This window comes from Giraffa tippelskirchi, chromosome 11, assembly GCF_054371585.1.
Source record: "Giraffa tippelskirchi isolate mGirTip1 chromosome 11, T2T-mGirTip1v1.2.pri, whole genome shotgun sequence".
Lineage (NCBI taxonomy): Eukaryota > Metazoa > Chordata > Mammalia > Artiodactyla > Giraffidae > Giraffa > Giraffa tippelskirchi.
Window position 1 is genome coordinate 59,357,094 of NC_137285.1, and position 20,497 is coordinate 59,377,590.

At 36.8% G+C, this 20,497-nt stretch overlaps 1 protein-coding gene across 33 annotated transcripts in view; it reads right to left on the reverse strand.

Annotated features, from left to right (window-relative positions):
• IQCM (IQ motif containing M) overlaps nucleotides 1-20,497 on the reverse strand; it is a 589,121-nt gene that overhangs the window by 338,663 nt on the left and 229,961 nt on the right. For all 33 annotated transcript variants that reach the window (XR_014069346.1, XR_014069348.1, XR_014069351.1 and 30 more), the window contains one exon: nucleotides 5,263-5,321. Coding sequence is in view for 25 of the 33 variants with exons in the window: in XM_081544028.1 (XP_081400154.1) it covers nucleotides 5,263-5,321 (59 nt within the window). In the remaining 8 variants the exon portion in view is untranslated. The remainder of the gene's footprint in view (nucleotides 1-5,262; nucleotides 5,322-20,497) is intronic.

Here is a 20,497-nt window from a genome sequence, read left to right on the forward strand (position 1 = left end):
GTGGGTTGCCATTTCCTTCTCCAGGGGGTCTTCCTGACCCAGGGATCGAACCTGTGTCTCCTACACTGGCAGGCGGATTCTATACCACTGAGTCACCAGGGAAGCCCATAGTGTTCACTACTTCACTTTATTTTCACGTTGCTTCACTGTTATCTCTCTCTTTTTCTCCAGAAGCACTCTTATACATGCTAATTCATTAGTTTCAGTCTACTTCTCTTAAGTAATCATCAGAAAGGCTGTTAAAATTTAAGATGCAAACAACATGAAAGCAGCATGACTGAGTAAGAGCACTATAAAATGAGGGTTGGAGTCTAGTAACAGTTTTTCTTTCTTTTTTTGTGTCCTTTTGTGACCTTAAAGAAGTCACTTTAATCTTTTTAAATCTTTGTTTTCTCAACTGAAAATTAAAGAAGGATTGAATAAAGTGCTCTCTAAACTTCCCTTCAGCCATCATCCTCTAAAACATTTATGATATCCCTGCAAAAATTAGCTAGATGTCCCTACAAAACTTTGCCAGAGCTCTTTATGTGGCAACAGATGGCAGACGGTACAGGAAAATGTTTCACATTCAGAATAGCTGCTTGGCTTCAAGAAAATAAAGACAATAAGCACTCACCTTTCAGACTGTACAATTTTTATCATTGAAAAACTGGACTAAATTTTAATTTAGCAATACCTATGAGGAGAAGAAAAAGACTTCCCAATCAAACTAACCAGGTCAAGGATATTTATAGGAAAAAGACTTACACAAGAAAATAAGGTAACACTATCAACTGGTTTAAAACATGTACACCCATGGTGGATTCATGTCAATGTATGGCAAAACAAATACAATATTGTAAAGTTAAAAAATAGAAAATAAACTAATTTAATAAAAAAAATGTACATATAGTATTTTTTTCTTTAAAGCTAATCTTTGTGTGAAAAGGCTTGTGATGACAGATTCAATTTAATAGATATGAATTATTCAGATTTTTGATTTGCTCTATGTAACTTTTGGTATGCTGTCTTTTTCAAGAATTTTTCCATTTCATCCTAGTCTTTGAATGTGATAGGCAAGAAGTTGCTCATATAATCTTTTATCTTTTCACTGTCTGCAGAATATATAGTTATTCCACTTTTTTCATTCTTAATATTGCTAATTTGTCTTTTATCTCTTAGTTTTGTTAGGAGTTTACAAATTCTATATTCTTAAAATATAATATTTTCAAAGAACCAACTTTTGATGTTGTTATTTTGGTTTATTGTTTCTGATTTCGATTTCATTGCTTTCTGTTTTTATCTCTATAATGAATGTTACACATGCATCTAAAAAAATGTATACTCTACAGTGGTTGGCTATAGTCATCTATAAATGTCAATTATGTCAAATAAGTTGAAGGTTTGTTAAAATATGCTATATTGTTATTTATTCTTTTCTTTATTTTACTAATTTTCCTATCAATTACTAATAAAGGAATGTAAAAAAATTTCCAGTCATAATTACAGAGTTGTCCATTTTATTCTTCAATCTTGTCAGTTTCTACTTTATCTATTTATGTTGTTCTGTCACTAATTCATCTCTGACTCTTTGTGACCCCATGGACTGCAGCATGCCAGGCTTTCCTGTCCTTCACTATCTCCTGGAGCTTTCTCAAACTCATGTCCATTGAGTCGGTGATACCATCCAACCATCTCATCCTCTGTTGTTCCCTTCTCCTCCTGCCCTCAATCTTTCCCAGAATCAGAGTCTTTTCCTATGAGTCGGCTCTTTGCATCAGGTGGCCAAAGTATTGGAGTTTCAGCTTCAGCATCAGTCCTTCCAGTGAATATTCAGGACTGATCTCCTTTAGGATGGACTGGTTGGATCTCCTGGCAGTCCAAGGGACTCTCAAGAGTCTTCTCCAACATCACAGTTCAAAAGCATCAATTCTTTGGTGCTCAGCTTTCTTTATAGTCCAACTCTCACATCCATACATGACTACTGGAAAAACCATAACTTTGACTAGATGAACCTTTGTTGGCAAAGTAACGTCTCTGCTTTTTAATATGCTCTCTAGGTTGGTCAGACCTTTTTTTTTTCCCAAGGAGCAAGTGTCTTTTAATTTCATGGCTGCAGTCACCATCTGCAGTGATTTTGGAGCCCCAAAAAATAAAGTCTGTCACTGTTTCCTTTCTTTCCCCATGTATTTGCCATGAAGTGATGGGACCAAATGCCATGATCTTCGTTGTCTGAATGTTGAGTTTTAAGCCAGCTTTTTCACTCTCCTCTTTCACTTTCATCAAGAGCTCTTTAGTTTTTCGCTTTCTGCCATAAGGGTGGTGTCACCTGCATATCTGAGGTTATTGATATTTCTCCCAGTAATCTTGATTCCAGCTTGCACTTCATCCAGCCCAGCGTTTCTCATGATGTACTCTACATATAAGTTAAATAAGCAGTGTGACAATATACAGCCTTGACGTACTCCTTTCCCAATTTTGAACCAGTCTGTTGTTCCATGTCCAGTTCTGACTGTTGCTTCTTGACCTGCATACAGATTCCTCAGGAGGCAGGTCAGGTAGTCTGGCATTCCCATCTCTTGAAGAAATTTCCACAGTTTGTTGTGATCCACATAGTCAAAGGCTTTGGGGTAGTCAATAAAGCCGTAGTAGATGTTTTCCTGGAACGCTCTTGCTTTTTCAATGATCCAGCAGATGTTGGCAATTTGATCTCTGGTTCCTCTGCCTTTTCTAAATCCAGCTTGAACATCTGGAATTTCATGGTTCACGTACTGTTGAAGGCTGGCTTGAAGAATTTTGGGCAATATTTCCTGGCGTGTGAGATGAGTGCAATTGTGCAATAGTTTGAACATTCTTTGGCACTGGAAAGAAAACTGACCTTTTCCAGTCCTGTGGCCACTGCTGAGTTTTCCAAATTTGCTGGCATATTGAGTGTATCACTTTGACAGCATCATCTTTTAGGATTTGAAATAGCTCAGCTGGAATTCCATCACATCCACTTGCTTTGTTCATAGTGATGCCAAGGCCGACTTGACTTCGCATTCACGTACTGTTGCAGCCTGGCTTGGATAATTTTGAGCGTCACTTTGCTAGCGCGTGAGATGCAGGCGGATTCTTTACCAGCTGAGCCACAAGGGAAGCCCTCTCCACTCCTTAGGTGCTGGCGTTCTAAGATTTCTTGGAAATCTGAGGTGTTTACTAAGTCCTTGTCATTTGGCAGGACTTGAATTCCAATTTCTGCCCCTCTCCATGATGAAGAGCAACTGAAAATTCTCCCTAGACTTTACATTCCACAAATGTTAGAGGTGTCTGTCTCATTCACCCTGTCCTTAGCATCTAAAATAGCAGGTTCTTAATGTGTGTTGTCAAATTAATAAACTATGAAAGACTGAAAGAAAATTTTCTCAACAAGACAAGATACAAATCTGTTTTTCCTTTTCCTCTGAAAATTGTTCATGAATTCAATTATATTTTCTGAGTATCCACTACATTCCATAGATTGTGCCATGAACTGTAAATTGAAGCATTAATAGAATCAACCATCTCTGCCCTTGCAGAACTTGAAACTTTAGCCAGGTATCATTCTGACATAATTTAGCTTATAGTAGATAGCCATGACTCTTCAATTAAAGGACCTACATTTGAATCCAGCTCCCTCACTGACTAGCTGAATGGCCCTAAGTGAAATATTCAACATATTTACCCATCAGTAACATAGTGAAAATAAAAATACATCATTTTGTATTTTTTGCATCATTACATATATGGGGGACTTCCCTGGTGGCTCAGAGGTTAAAGCGTCTGCCTCCAATGCGGGAGACCTGGGTTCGATCCCTGGGTCGGGAAGATCCCCTGGAGAAGGAAATGGCAAACCACTCCAGTATTCTTGCCTGGAGAATCCCATGGACGGAGGAGCCTGGCAGGCTACAGTCCACGGGGTCGCAAAGAGTCGGACACGACTGAGCGACTTTCCTTTACATATATGGGGGTTATATGCAAGTACCTTGTACAAGATAAACACAGAATGATTGCTATTACTAAATTCATTATGAGACTAGCTTTCAGAAAATATGTAATCTTAAATTGGATATTTATTTATTGGATATTTAAATAATTGCACTGCATTATTTCACAGTCATATTTGGCTTAGATTCACCATATAGTGCAATTCTATAGTGCTTGAACTTTAGATTCAGATGTATTTTGAAATTCAGATTTTGTTTCAAAGTCTAGGAAATTAATATAGCATTTTATGCCATATAACATTGAAGTACAGTCTGTGGCATGTCCTATCATTAAATATATTATTAATTAATACAATTAATGTTCATATGTATCCAACACTGGAATATTCACATGAAGTGGGAAAAGTGTAGACTGTGAGTAGTCATAATCACTTGTTATTTCGGTCAGGTTTTGACACTAAAGTTTTGGCACCATCTTAGGTGACATCGGCTTTCAGTTTCTGGAGCTTTCCAGATTGGGAATTATGAATGAGGGATTATGGACATTGTATAGGCACACCTTAAGAATAATTGAGAGAAGGAATTAAGCAGGATGTCTGGTAAGAGAAAGTAGCCTGAAAAATATATTTGAATAAACATGTATTTACTAGGGGGTTAGATTTCCAAACTGGTTGCTTCTGGCAAACTTTAGTCTCCAAGGTTTACCCTTTTACCATCTGCATCTATGTGGTTTGACACAGAGCTCTGCAGAGGGTGGTACAGAAACAGTATCAGGTGAATTAATAAATGAATGTATTACCAATGCAAAAGAAAGCACCAGCTTGAAACCTCTCCTTTTCAGAAACTTCACTATTAGCTTTCAACAATCCCTTCTTTCCACTTCACTCTCCAATCTATCTCACAAAATCAGTTAGTTTTTCACAAAAGTCTGTCAACAAATTTGCTACCCAGAGAAGCAGAGCAACCTTAAGAATCTCTCATAGAGTGACTGAAGAGCATGCTGCACCATAGTGGATTGTAGTACGTAGTTTCTAATAAACCAAACTACTGAAACATCATGCAGCACTGTTTATAGGGTGCTTTTACCAGCCACTGGAAACTATAGCCTGGTCTACTGAATGAGCAATAGACGCTCAAAAAAAAAAAAAAAGTTTTTTTCCCTTGCTTCAGTCAAATTGAATGGGAACTTTGAAAAAGATATGTTCATACTGTGAGCATTCAACAACCTGCACTTCTTTAAACCAGATACTTAAGTCAGGAAAAAAACCAAAGCAAGCACATTAATTTAAACATTCATGCTATCATATAAAAGGTGTACCTGGGTTGTGGCTTTGATTCTGGCTTTACAGATTGTTGTTCTTTTTTCATAAAGTTTTTCTAGAAGAAAAGAAAGAATTGACACAATTAGGAAAACAACTTCATCGTCAGTAAAACTTTAATTCCATTGATGTTCTATTATATTAATCAAAGGGAGAAAGAACTGTTCCATTATACTAAATATTAAAAGCCTGACTATGCTATATATTAAAAGCCTGAACAATGATACACATACATATGTCTAATGTGCTCATGTTAAGTTGCTTCAGTCATGTCCGACTCTTTGCGACCTTGTGGACTATAGCCCACCATACATTCTGCCTGTAGAATTTCCCTGGCAAGAATACTGCAGTGGGTTGCCATGCCCTCCTCCAGAGGATCTTCTTGACCCAGGGATCGAACCTCCATCTTCTGAGTCTCCTGCATTGCAGGTGGAGTCTTTACCACTGAGCCACTGGGGAAGACCCAATTATGAGCCTAAAAACTTATATAAATAAGCGTACGCAGCAGAATATGATCATAGAACCTCCTCCAGCATCTTTTGGCCCCCAGGAATACAATTCCTACTGATTATTTCAGTGAACAAATATCCATAAAGATCTACTACAGATAAGAATTTATGTACTTAGTTATTTGTCGTCCATCTTATAAAAATATTAAAGTAGCTTCCAAAAATGTAGTATGTATTAAAAAGAAAAAAAAGAATATCAAGTTTAAAGAAAATATGAATAGAAAAATAATGTCAAGTGTTTCTGATTTTGCTTAATGTGTTACACAGATTTGTCTCTCAAATTTCCAGCTATCAAAATATTGTGGCCTAAACTGTGTTCCCGTAAAATTCATATGCTAAAGCCCTAATCCCCAGATGTGATTATATTTGGAGATAAGGCCTTTTAGGAGGTAATTAGGATTAAATGAGATCATAAGGGTGAGGCCCTAATCCAATAGGACTGGTGACCTTATAACAGGAAGAGGGGCCACATGTGTGCACAAAGAAAAGGCCATGTGGGGACACAGCAAGAAGAAGACATCTATAAGTCAAGAAGAGAAGTCTCAGGAAAAACTAACTCTGTCCCAGAACTAAAAGAAAATTAATTTCCACTGTGTGAGCCACTCAGTCTATAGTGTTTTATTATGGCAGGCGTGGCAAACCAAAACACAAAGTAACAAAGAAACCACAATAGTTCTAACACTCACAATGTCTATAAGAGAAGCATACTTATTTTCTGTAATTTTTTTTTCCATTAGATTAACTTTTCCATTAGACTAACTTTGAAGATTAACTTTTCTTCTAAAATTTCTTCCATGAGTACTTTAAAGGAAGCCTGGGATAATGTCATGGTCAGCTTTAAGAGCATCTCTTCAATAATGACACTTAATATGGAGCGCTTAATATGGATCTTTTAGACAATCCTTCAATACCAGTCAACAGTTGAAAGAACAACTCAGAAAGATAATTTTTCAAGACCTCAAAATAACTGGGCCATTCCCTTTCTGGTCGTTAGGTGTGATCCAAAGCTTACACTGATACCTAGAGGCATTGCATACCCAGTTTATAATCTGCTATGACAATTATTTTGCCCAAAATAGCTTTTGAATAGATGACCCTGAATGAGAGGAATTTGAGGCAATCTTGTTAATGAGTGAAGTTTAATGGATTCTGTATTGTTGGCGTTGTCTTCCCTCTCAGACTCTAGAAGAAGTCAGTACCAGGAAGTGTCTCGGCTATGGATGTGTTTCTGATACTACAAGGAAAATACTTATTTTAGTTTTGCTTTTAAAGTTTCAAGTATATATATTTCACCACTGTTTGGCAACTGGAGTCAGAAGAAGTCTCTTCTATAAAACCTCAGGATACATAAAGAATAAATGTAAACATGAAATATGGAAGAAATTTGTATTTGTATTGCAATAGCACTCAGTTTTAAGACACAGACTGATTATTTTAAATATATTAAAGAAATCATAAACCTCTCCTTTGGAGTCAAGCTTCACTCTATCCTATAGTGAGTATTCTTCTGAATGCAGTCTGACTTGTATGTGTAAATTTTTATTTCATGCCATTCATTTTTTTAAGGTTGAAGATTAACTTTTCTTCTATAGTTATGTTAGAATACAATAATAACCTTGAGAAGCACGTTGTATCATCTCTTGACTACTTGTTATTTTTAGAACTCCCTGATCATGTTTTCTATTTCAAAGCAAAAAATCATCCTCAAAAGTAATATTGTACTTTTAAAAATGTATGTGCACATATAGGTGATAATAAAACATGAAATAGGACCTATATTTTAAATATCACCCTCAAGATATTCCTTGACACATATTCATGGCTAGAAAAATACTCATGGCTATCAAATTATTTTTTAACCTATATATTCCATACATTCACACAAAACAAAGTGCTTGGCTTGAAACACACTGTCCTTATAAGATACTACTATTTACACTTGCCAACTTGATTTTTTTAACGGCCTCCTTCTCTGGCCACATGACATACTCTCCATTATGAAGGGTGTCAGATATGAAGGTCATTCAGCAAAGCAGCCTGACAACCATTCTTTTTTTAAAATGGTGGTTGTAAGACACAGACTAAAAGGCAGCTATTCCAACTTCAGGATTTTTTAAATTTATTTATTTGTCTGTCCTGGGTCTTAGTTATGGTATGCAGGATCTTTATTAGTGGCAGGCACATTCTTAGTTGCAGCATGTGGGCTCTAGTTCCCTGACCAGGGATCAAATCTGGGCCCCCCGCACGGGAGTGTGGAGTCTTGGCCACTGGACCACCAGGGAAGTCCCTCAGACAAACAGTCTTGAGGATTTTTCTCACTAAAATGTTCTCTGATTTTTTTTCCAGTCACATCTGTTGTTTCTTTTTCTTCCTACTTAACATAATTAGAACCTGAGGGGTTTGGGGTCCTCTTTCTGCAAAGTCGATAACAGTCCTTTATTTAAGGGTTCTTGGTTTTTTACCTAAGTCTTAGTTTTCTCCATACCTACATATTAAAACTGCAAGTCCATTTTGCCTTGATGTTTCTATTCCATTCTCTCTCAAAAGTTTTCTTCTTACCACAGCTGCCACCTGCTTCTCAAGCCCTCTTCAAGGTCCTAGTCTCTTCATGACAATGCATGTCAAGTGACACATTCTAAATACTCGATTGAAGATGTAAGTCATTTATTAAATACTCATGTCAAATTTCCAATGTTTTTTAACAATCTGTGTGGGTTTATTTCAAACCTTTTTTTCAGACTCCTTTCCCCACATATTTTCTCAAATCTCACAATTTAACTGGCACCAACTTGTGATAATTCACATAATATTATTACATCTCAAACTTCCTTTCAGAAGCAGCTGTCTAATCTACCAATTTCCCCTTCTTTCCAAATCTCATCTGGAATTTATGTTTTCCTTTCGACAATGCTGCTAATTTCTCTCACACTTTAATGATTAAATTTTTGCACTGATTAACCAGAGATCAAATATGGAAAGAAGCCTTTCATTTTGCACCTTCACACTAACCATGTTGCTATATTACTACTATTAGTGTCAAATTCTACAACGTTTGCAGTATAAAGGTAATCTATAATTGGCACATTACACCTCCAATACTTTACCCTAAAATGTAGTTAAAGGGTATTTTCTAAGTAGCAAGAAATTTTCATAGTTTTAAATAGCTTTGTGACCCTACCAGAAGCATACATAAACACACATTTAAGGTAAATGATACGTTTGTTTAAAAATAGGTAACTGTGAACAGAAAGTCACTAATAGCATATACATGCAAAATTACAAATTACACATTAAAATATGTGAAGTAAACTGAAAAGCTTTTTCTGCCAAGCTTGAATATAAACATTCTTGTTTCCCCAGCAGAAGTCAGTCATGTCACCAGCACATCCTGTGAAGTAGCAGTGAGTTGCATTCCTTACACTGCTACTGCTTCTTGATAAGAAATATTTTTAAGAGAAAACTGTCAATAAGTTGCACACATGCAGAACCAGAAGGCACAAAACACATGATTTTGGAATTTTTCACAAGTCGTTTTCTTTACATTGTTGTATTTTAGAGTTTCTAAGAACACACAGAAAGAACAGGAAGGTTTTCAAGCCATAGAAACACCCCCAGGAAGGTGCGATAGGCCTAGGTAACCCCTAGTTTCTCCAGATCTTCCCATGGAGCCATAGAAGCCTCCATTTTGAAGGTGTTCTCAACTGTGGTGTTTCCTTTACTTTTCTTATGAGAAGTCAGGGGAATGCCACAAGGAATGCTGGTCACTTGGTAATAGCCACGGCCTCAGAGAGTCATTCAACTTTCAGATGAGGAAAGACTGAAGAAGGCGGCCCAACACAACATAGGTTGGTCCTTTAATTTCTTTAATCTCCAAGAGAAATCAAGACTCTTTGATATGTAGGACTTTAAGGATATCACAGTAGCAATACAAAGATGGGTAAGAAAGACAGAGAAGTTTACATCCCAATATAAGTCCCTCTGAGGGTTGAAACTTATTCGTAAAAGATATAACAAGGCTGTTATTTCTGGAAGCATGTTAATAGCAACAAATCAGAGAATAATACTATAATACATTCTAAAATTAAAAATCAAAGATATTTTAAATGCATAGCTGAGATGAAGGGAAAGTAATTGAATTCCTCTCTGGTCAAAAACAAGAACAAATGTTGAATTTACTGTTGTATGAGTCCTGAGACCTGTCTCTGCCTTAGGGATTGTGTGGAAATTTTAGACAATCTAGACCCTGGTTTTAATGAGCCCTGTGCCTCCTGAGAAATCTGTATGTAGGTCAAGAAGCAACAGTTAGAACTGGACGTGGAGCAACAGACTGGCTCCAAATCGGGAAAGGAGTACGTCAAGGCTGTATACTGTCACCCTGCTTATTTAACTTATATGCAGAGTACATCATGAGAAATGCTGGGTTGGAGGAAGCACAAGCTGGAAACAAGATTGCCGGGAGAAATATCAATAACCTCAGTTACACAGATGACTCCACCTTTACGGCAGAAAGCAAAGAACTAAAGAGCCTCTTGATAAAGTGAAAGAGGAGAGTGAAAAAGCTGGCTTAAAACTCAACATTCAAAAAGCGAAGATCATGGCATCCGGTCCCATCAGTTCATGGCAAATAGATGGGGAAACAATCAGAACAGTGACAGACTTCATTTTCTTGGGCTCAAAAATCACTGCAGATGGTGACTGCAGCCATGAAATTAAAAGATGCTTACTCCTTGGAAGAAAAAGTATGACAAGCCTAGATAGTGTATTAAAAGGTAGATATATCACTTTGCCAACAAAGGTCAATCTAGTCAAAGCTATGGTTTTTCCAGTAGTCATGTATGGATGTGAGAGTTGGACTTTAAAGAAATCTGAGCGCCGAAGAATTGATGCTTTTGAACTGTGGTGTTGGAGAAGACTCTTGAGAGTCCCTTGGACTGCAAGGAGATGCAGTCAGTCCATCCTAAAGGAAATCAGTCCTGAATATTCATTAGAAGGACTGATGTTGAAGCTGAAACTCCAATACTTTGGCCACCTGATGCGAAGAACTGCCTTATTGGAAAAGACCCTGATGCTGGGAAAGATTGAAGGCGGGAGGAGAAGGGGAAAACAGAGGATGAGATGGTTGGATGGCATCACTGACTCAATGGATATGAGTTTGAGTAAACTCCAGGAGTTGGTGATGGACAGGGAGGCCTGGCATGCTGCAGTCCATGGAGTCACAAAGAGTTGGATATGACTGAGTGACTGAACTGAACCGAACTGAACCGACTCAATGGACATGAGTTTGAGCAAGCTCCCGGAGTTGGTGATGGACAGGGAAGCCTGGTGTGCTGCAGTCCTTGCGGTCGCAGAAGTTGGACATGACTGAGCGACTGAACTGAACTGAACTGTGCCCTCTAGTTGAAAGCACTGGAACCCAGAGCATGAAGAAATGTTAGAGTTGAAAACACCCTGTAAAAGGCTAGGGAGTGGAAGTGCAATATCATTAGCATATAACCAGGATTTTTAAATGTCCATGGAGTGAGAAAGAAAGAAAAAACAGAAAGAGAAGGAGATATCATGAGTCTACTTGTCTGTCATGGCCTTGGCTCTGGGTAAAGAGGGGGCAAAATCCCCTCCTAGGAATTTCTCAGGGCAACACCTCAAGCATAAGGATTTGGTGCCTCACTTCACATTATCTGAAATTCCCTAAACTCTTCCCCCACCCCACACAAACAGGCAGCAAATTTAGAGTAAAGGGGTCCCAGGTTGGTGGTGGTGGTTGTTCTGTCCAGCCGCTGTCATGTCCGAATCTTTGCGACCCCATGCACTGCAGCAAGCCAGGCTTCAGTAGCTGGCAGTTCTCTAAAAATGTACTGGGTAAAAGCAAATATCGATCATAAAGAAGAGTGTAGCTTAAATTAAAGTTTCAAAGAATTTTCATAATAAAATACCAAGAAAAATGAGCTCCCAGTCAGAAAATCATAAAATATAAGAAATTCAGCAATCAAGGTATCAGAAAAAAAAAGAAACTACACATTTAGAAATTTGAGAACTGAAACACCGTAATTAAGGTAAACAGAATACAAAATAAGCATGAGTTTCCTTTTCTATATATTCATGGGTATATTAAAGGACCCCAAATTATCAAAGTTGACCAAGCTAATTTGGAAAATAACAACTAGACATTGTAAAAATGAAACATATGATTGAAATAACTGAGAGCTAAACCAATAGCAAAAGACAAGAATGGATACACAAAAATAGAAAAACTAATCTAAAAATAGAAATCAGGAAGGAAAAAAAAAGACCCAGGATGCAGCAGTGAGAGACAAAGAGATGGCAAATACGAAAAAGAGGGCAAACAAGAATGACAACTGAATGGAAGACAACATATGTGTAACTAGAGTTTCATAAAAAGTTTTAATTAGAGTTTATACAGAAAAAAAAATGGAAGAAAAGTACCATTTAAAGAGATAGTGACAGAGATTTTTTTCCCATACCACAGAAAGATACTGATTTTCATATTTAGGAAGCCAAACAAAAACCAAGCAGAATAAACAGAAAGCCACACTTACACATCGCATAATAAAACAGCAGAACAACAATGAAAAGAAGTCCTTAGAAGCAGAGAACAGAGACACATCACTCACAGAAGAAAGACAACTGGATAAACATCTGATTTTTCAATAGAACAGTGGCAGTCAGAAAACATGGAAATGATAACCTCAATGTTTGGAGACTGTATTATTGAGGATAAAGTAAATATAATATGAACAGACACTTTCTGCCAACTGACCCTTACCTAAAGTGAGTGAAAGTCACTCAGTTGTGTTTGACTCTTTGTGACCCCGTGGACCGTAGCCTGCCAGACTCCTCTGTTCATGGCATTTTCCAGGCCAGAATACCAGAGTGGGTAGCCTTTCCCTTCTCCAGGGAATCTTCTCAACCCAGGGATCAAACCCAGGTCTCCCGCGTTGCAGGCAGATTCTTTATCAGCTGAGCTACCAGGGAAGCCCTTACTAAAGGTACTTCTAAAGAACATAGTTCAAGAAGGAAAACCATCCGATAGGCCTGTGATGCTAGATATAAAAGTGAAAGTGTTAGTTGCCCAGTCGTCTCCGACTCTTTGCGACCCCATGAACTGTAATCCACCAGACTCTTCTCTCCATGGAAATCTCCAGGCGAGAATACTGGAGTGGGTAGCCGTTCCCTTTCCCAGTGGATCTTCCCAGGGATCAAACCTTGGTCTCCTGCATTGAAGACAGATTCTTTACTGCCTGACAGGGCAGGTAAAAAATTGGTAAGCATGTATGTAAACCTAAACAGGTAGGGAAGTATAAAACAATATAACTGTTTCTAAATAATTTGTGAAGTTAAATATAATAAAAACAATAAGAGAGAACTAAACAATAGTAGTTAAGGCAATCTAAGATTTCTGTATGAGGTGGGAAGAGGATAAATATATTTTAAGTTAAAAGTATGTATTAAAATTCATAATTTAACCACTTGAAAAAAAATAAAAACAAGAACATAAATGTCAACTGAGTACAAGGAAAACTAGTACAATGTCAACCTTGTACTAGGGACAGAGGAGCAAGAGGGGAAAACATGCCAATTTACCAAAAAAAAAGGATAAAATGGAAAGACAAATGGAGAACACAAAATAGAAAGGGTGTAAATGCACCTAAATACATTTTTCAAAATACAACTCTACGGTGTTCACAAAGAAGAAATAATAGTGGCCTAGAAATGTATGAAAAAAAATTTCTCAGCCTGATTTGTCATTAGGGAAATGCAAATTAAAATTGCAAAGAAATATTTCACACCTTCCAAATTGGCAAAGGTTAAAATTTTGACATATTAAGTGTTGCCAAGCATATGAAGCAATGCGGATTCTGATAAACTGCTGCTGAAAGTGGGAAACTGTTCACTGTATTGCCTGGTAACAGTGAACATACATACGCCCTCTGACCAGCACAGCCAGTCTACTCCAGGCTGCTTGTGGCTACAGGCAGTAATTATTCAGGTAGTTAATAATCAGTTACTGAGTCCCTATTCCCCAGGCCCTATCCGCCTGCCTCCCAGGCTAAAGGGATCAATATTCTAGCATCTACACAACCCATTCTCAGTGCAACAGGGTGCAGGTTCATATTGATGCTGGAAATTCTTACCATAGAGAAACTCTTGCACCTAACACTTGTTATAAAATGTAGTGGAATTGTTCACAATAGGACATAACCCTTTGAAAAGACAAATATCTCCCAGCAATGGAGAGGATAATTAAATTTCAATTGATTATTCAATGGGATGTTGTGCATCCATGAAAATGAATGAACTACGGGGGCAGAGGTCAACATTTATGAAGATTGACAGTTCTCAAAAATACATTGTTGGACAAAAAGAGAATACATTATAATTTCATACACATAAAGTCAAACACAAGTAAAATTAAGCAAAATACTAATTGGAGATGTGCCTAGATGTGCTAAAATTATAAAGAAAACAGGGGAATAATTAACATAAAATTAAGAAGATTGGTTTCTTCAAGTTATGAAGGGAGTGAAAAGACACAAACAGTTCCGTTTCCTAAGTTTTATAAGTATTTCTTTCAGTTTTATTCTTTAAGATATATATATATAGCTACATATAGATATGTATATGAATAATACATTGTTTCGCACTATTGACACATAAAACATAGAAATTTTTTAAGTGTGATAGAGAAGTTCCCTAAATTTAAGGTGAATGTCAGTCCCCCAAGAAAGAAAAGAATGAAAAGATCTTGGAAACCTATGTGTTTTCCAAGTTTATCAAACCCCGCTAGGAGCATACGTGGTTCCAGATCTCCCCTGTATGTTCTTGGAAATTTCAAAATTCAAGAATGCCAAGCAATGGAACAGCTGCTGCCAGGAATGAGCTATCTTATTCTGAAGTTTTAACTGTATGAACCTACAAATACATATGACTTCCCTGGTGGCTCAGATGGTAAAGAACCTGCCTGCAATGTGGGAGACCAGGGCTCAATCCCTGGGTCGAGAAGATCCCATAGAGAAGAAAATGAAGGCAACCCACTTCAGCATTCTTGCCTGGGAAATCCCAGGCACAGAGGAGCCTGGCAAGCTACATACAATCCATGGGGTCACAAAAGAGCTGCACACAATTTAGTGACTAAACAACAACAAATTGAATGCATGGGGGGCTGTTAAAAGCTGCCCTAGCCACTAACTAAAACTTGGCTAACTACCCTTGTTTGAAGCACTTTTATGGGGAATTACCTAAAAGTATGCTTCTCAAACTTTATGTGTTTATAAATCACTAAGATCTCATTCTTCGAGAGAAAGGATACACTTGGATATATTGGCTTATTGAAATTGTACAGATTACTTTATTGGGGTGAAAGGTCTATTACCTGGCATATTTTCCCAGGCGAATTTTGATATTCACTATTTTTATTTCATTATTTGAAAACGTGTTTCTCATATCTTTGATTGGTTATAATCTTACTCGTCAACATTCACAAGAAAATGCATTCCTATCCTGCCACGACTCTAAATTAAGCAGCGAATAGTTGTTATTCAGGTGGCTAAGTCATGCCTGACTGTCTGCGACCCCATGGAATACATCAAGCCAGATTTCTCTCTCCTTCACTATCTCCCATGGTTTGCTCAAACTCATGTCCATTGAGGTGGTGATGCCCTCCAACGAACTCATCCTCCGCCTCCCCCTTCTCCTCCTGCCCTCAATCTTTCCCAGCATCACAATCTTTTCCAATGAGTCGGCTCTTTGCATCAGGAGACCAAAGTATTGGAGCTTCTGCATCAGTCCTTCCAATGGCTCTTCAGGGTTGATTTCCTTCAGAATTGACTGGTTTGATCTCCTTTCTGTCCAAGGGACTCTCAAGAGTCTTCTCCAGAACCACAGTTCAAAAGCATTAGTTCTTCAGTGCACAGCCTTCTTTATGGTTCAAGGCTCACATTCTTGTACGACTACTGGAAAAACCATAGCTATGACTAGACAGATCTTTGTCGGCAAAGTGATGTCTTGACTTTTTAATAGGTTGTCTAGGTTCGTCATAGCTTTTCTCCCAAGGAGCAGATGTCTTTTAATTTCATAGCTGCAGTTACTGTCCACAGTGATTTTGGAGCCCAAGTAAATAAAATCTGTCACTGCTTCCACATTTTCCCCTTCTATTTGCCATGAAGTGATGGGACTGGATGCCATGATCCTAGTTTTTTGAACGCTGAGTTTTTTTCTATTGTTGAGTTTTAAGTCAGCTTTTTGACTCTCCTCTTTCACTCCCAATAAAGAGGCTTATATATATATATATATATATATATATATATATATATATATACACACACACTATATATATAAAAGGGCTTATATATATATATATATATACACACACACACTATATATAAAAGAGACCTACTGTACAGCACAGGGAACTGTGTTCAATATTCTGTAATAACCTGTAATGGAAAAGAATCTGAAAAAGTGTGTGTGTGTGTGTGTGTGTGTGTGTGTATATAGATACACATATATAATTGAAAAATAAAACAGTACACTTGTACTAAGGAATAAGCACTACTTCATTATATAGTGATCAATCGTATATTGATCACTATATTGATCATATATTATACATCGGTATTTTTATGAATAAACTTAATATGAAGAGGTGGCAAGAAAACTGACCTTTTCTGTGGCCATTGCTGTGTTTTCCAAAGTTTTTGGCATATTGAATGCAGGACTTTAACAGCATCATCTTATTAGGATTTGAAATAGCTCAGCTGGAACTCCATCACTTCCACTAGCTTTATTTGTAGTAATGTTTCCTAAGGCCCACTTGACTTCACACTTGAGGGTATCTGGCTCTAGATGACTGACCACACCATCGTGGTTATTTGGGTCATTAAGATCTTTTTTTGTACAGTTCTTCTGTGTATTCTTGCCACCTCTTCTTAATCTCTTCTGCTTCTGTTAGGTCCTTGCCATTTCTGTCCTTTATTGTGCCCATCTTTGCATCAAATGTTCCTGTAGCATCTCCAATTTCCTTGAAGAGATCTCTAGTCTTTCATACTCTTGTTTTCCTCTATTTCTTTGCATTGTGCACTTAAGAATACATTCTTATCTCTCCTTGCTATTCTCTGGAACCCTACATTCAGTTGGGTACATCCTTCCCTTTCTCTTTTGCCTTTCACTTCTTTTCTCAGCTAGTTGTAAGGCTTCCTCAGACAACTGCTTTGCCTTCTTGCAATCTTTTTCTTTGGGATGGTTTGCATCACCACCTCCTATACAATGTTACAAACCTCCATCCATAGTTCTTCAGGCACTCTGTCTACCAGATCTAGTCCCTGGAATCTATTCATCACCTACACTGTATAATCATAAGGGATTTGATTAAGGTCATACCTGAATGGTCTAGGGGTTTTCCCTCATTTCTTCAAGGTAATCTTGAATTTTGCAATAAGGAGCTGATGATTTGAGCCACAGTCAGGTCCAGGTCTTGTTTTTGCTGACTGTATACAGCTTCTCCATCTTTGGCTGCAAAGAATATAATCAATCTGATTTCAGTATTGACCATCTGGTGATGTCCATGTGTAGAGTCGTCTCTTGTGTTGTTGGAAGAGGGTGTTTGCGATGACCAGTGTGTTCTCTTGCCTTTGCCCTGGTTTCATTTTCATTTCCAAGGCCAAACTTATCTGTTACTCCAGGTATCTCTTGACTTCTACTTTTGCATTTCAATCCCCTCTGATGAAAAGGACATTTTTTGGAGGGGTGAAGGTCTTGTAGGTCTTCATATCTGTACTTCTGGTATTTGTCAGGAAAAATTACATTGAATAGACTGTCACTACTTATCAAAAGTCCACTTAAAAGGTAAAATGTTATGGGGAATTGCCTAAACAGTATTTCTCAAACATTTATATACTTATAAATCACTACTGATCTTATTCATACAATAGATTTTGATTCAGTAGATTTGGGGTGGGTCCTAAAAGCCTACACTTTTAACCAGTTCCCAGATGATAATAATTCTGTTGACCCACGGAGTGGCAAAGGACTAGAGGATATTTCCCCACTCCACAAAACATCCTAAAATTTAACTCTGATTTAAACTAAACCTGCAGAAATTATCTAATTTTAGTTAATCATTTTTTTTTTTCTTTGCATACTTTTGTTTCTGAGGAAGAAGCAGCAGTGGAAATCTATGTGAAAACTGAAAACCAACACTTCTTTGGAAGACAAATTATCAATATATAATAAAAAACAAACAAGAAACAAAACAACTTCACTACAAGGAATTTATTCTAAGGAAATTAAGAATATGCACAAACATTTAACTACAAATATAGTGCACTGAATCCCATTAAAGCACTGTCAATTGCCAAAATAACCAAAAATGAGCTGTGTCCTTAGAGTTACATTCAACAGAATAGTGCTGTCATTGATTTAATGTTACAGAATATATGTTAATCAATAAGAATAGATGTTCAGAATATATTTTTGAATGAAAAAAATAAGATTATAAAGCATTGTTTTTGTAATAAGTGTGGTTGATTTTTTAATTTTTGGCTCATTGGGGTTTCCTTCAAAATATAGGTATTGCAAGCATATTTGTCATTGCAGTTTAGTCTAACATCTCATCAAGCTAAAAGTGTGTAACTGAGGAGGGAATTTTGCACCTAATCCATCTATTGTTTAATGAATACACTTGACTTTTTAGACGTTTTTCTGTTCATTTAAAAAAGCAAATCTAAATCAATGCAGTATTAACAGCCACAGCAAGATCCAAAGCCTGTGGCCATAACCCTGGATACCAGCACTTTCTACTTCCCCTGGCACTTTCTGTGTCTACTTATTATTACTATTGAAGTTTTCATTCATATTCAACATCCATGTCTGGTGCATTTTGTTTGATGAAAACAAGCTGATTAGTGCTGAACCTTTCCTAGTTCATAAATTTATTCCTAAGAACATTAAAAGGAAGTCAAGTAAGACATGTTCAGTAACAGATGTTTGCCTTTTTTGGCTGCCTTTTTACAGTTTGTTCTCTTTCATTACTTTTTAAGAAATTTAGTTAATGTTCCCTTTCCTAGAGAACAAGCATAGCTAGCTTCCCAGGAGGGTTGTGGGGGGCGGGGGGATTCCCCAGGGCAGGCACAGTCTGTTCACTCCCTTAACCTAATAGTTGTTTCAATGTTCTCTGCAGCCAGCTTTTTATTTTTTCATCCAGGTTTTGGTAACAATCACACTCCAGCTTATTTCAGAAAGGATGAATACGTAGACTAGGAGATTATTATAAAACTGGAACTGTGGTGAGCACTGTTATTAAGGCCCAGGGTCCTAGAGTCTCTCAAATACCTTTCCCACAAGAGGATATCTGAGAATAAAGGGTCAGCATGATTGACAGAATTTGATTGAATCCTTTGGCTTCTATGGTAAAGAAAGACTGTGAATTCTGAAACTAAAACGCTAATGGTCTCCTATAATCAAAGAAATGAGAAGTGTAGATCAAGATTCTTCTCTATAAAATTATATCAGTCCCAAAATACAAATGTAAATTATTTCTATTTACCTAACCTTCCATTTTTGAATATTTCTTAGTGTGAGTGGTATTGTGATGTAGTTTAAATTGTGGTACACTGGTAAACCTAAGTAACATTATAATCCAAAGCATGCATTCATCAAGAGTGCTTTCTTTTAAAACATTGTTAGAATAGTTTTAAATATATATGCCGACCAATTTATTGTGACTGGACATCTTAAACTATTGCCAGAGGAATTCTACATGAAGTACCTCCTTTATTTTTCCCCAAAAGTACTTTGACTAAGGCAACAGCAGAAATTTTTATCTAGAAAGAAAAATTCAAAAAAATAAATAATGATCATAAAAATACCTAAGACCATATAAAATATATGATATAAAAATATCAGGTTCAGATAATACTGCTGCAAGGCAATATAACTACTGAAAATGTAGAGTTTTAGCTACAAGTACATACATTAAAATAATAATTATATATATAGGAGTATATCAAAATAAATATCTGTGTCATTCTATCACAAAGATTCAAAATTTCATATTTCATAAGAAAATAAATGTGCATTTCAAAATTACAATGTGAAATTTGAAGATAATGTACAGTATTCAACATCATTACTCCTTGTAACAGGACCATAACAAATAAATTAAAAAATTAGAAAAGAGGAAACTGTTGGAATGTTGTTCAACATGTCAAATCAGTCATGTAGTCAACTCAAGGCTTAAAGTAGTCCCAAGCCTACTACAGGATTTTCAACATATCATTTCATTAGTATCCAAAATGATCTTTTAAATAGAAATTGTAAACTTAATAGTCACAATGATTTATTGTTAATCCTTTGAAATATCAGAAAATCAAATCAGATGACCTTTTTATCAAATGCCGCCCACAAGATGATACTATCATGAACATGAAAATAATTAAAATATCCCTCAAATATGTGGCAGAGGGAAGGAAAACAGCAGAGAGAAGAGATTATGATGGAGGAGGAAAAAAAGAGGAAAGATGTTTTACATATTAAAAGTTAATTGACTACTTTTTATTATGTCATAACATCTTTCAAGTGAATGCCCACAGTCTTCTGACAGCACAATTTGGTAAAGAATCACATAAAAATGTCTAAGTTTCAAAGAAGAATATCCCCTTAGAGTCTTACAGTTTTCTTTCACCAAAATTGTGCAAGAAAATTCTCCAGAGAA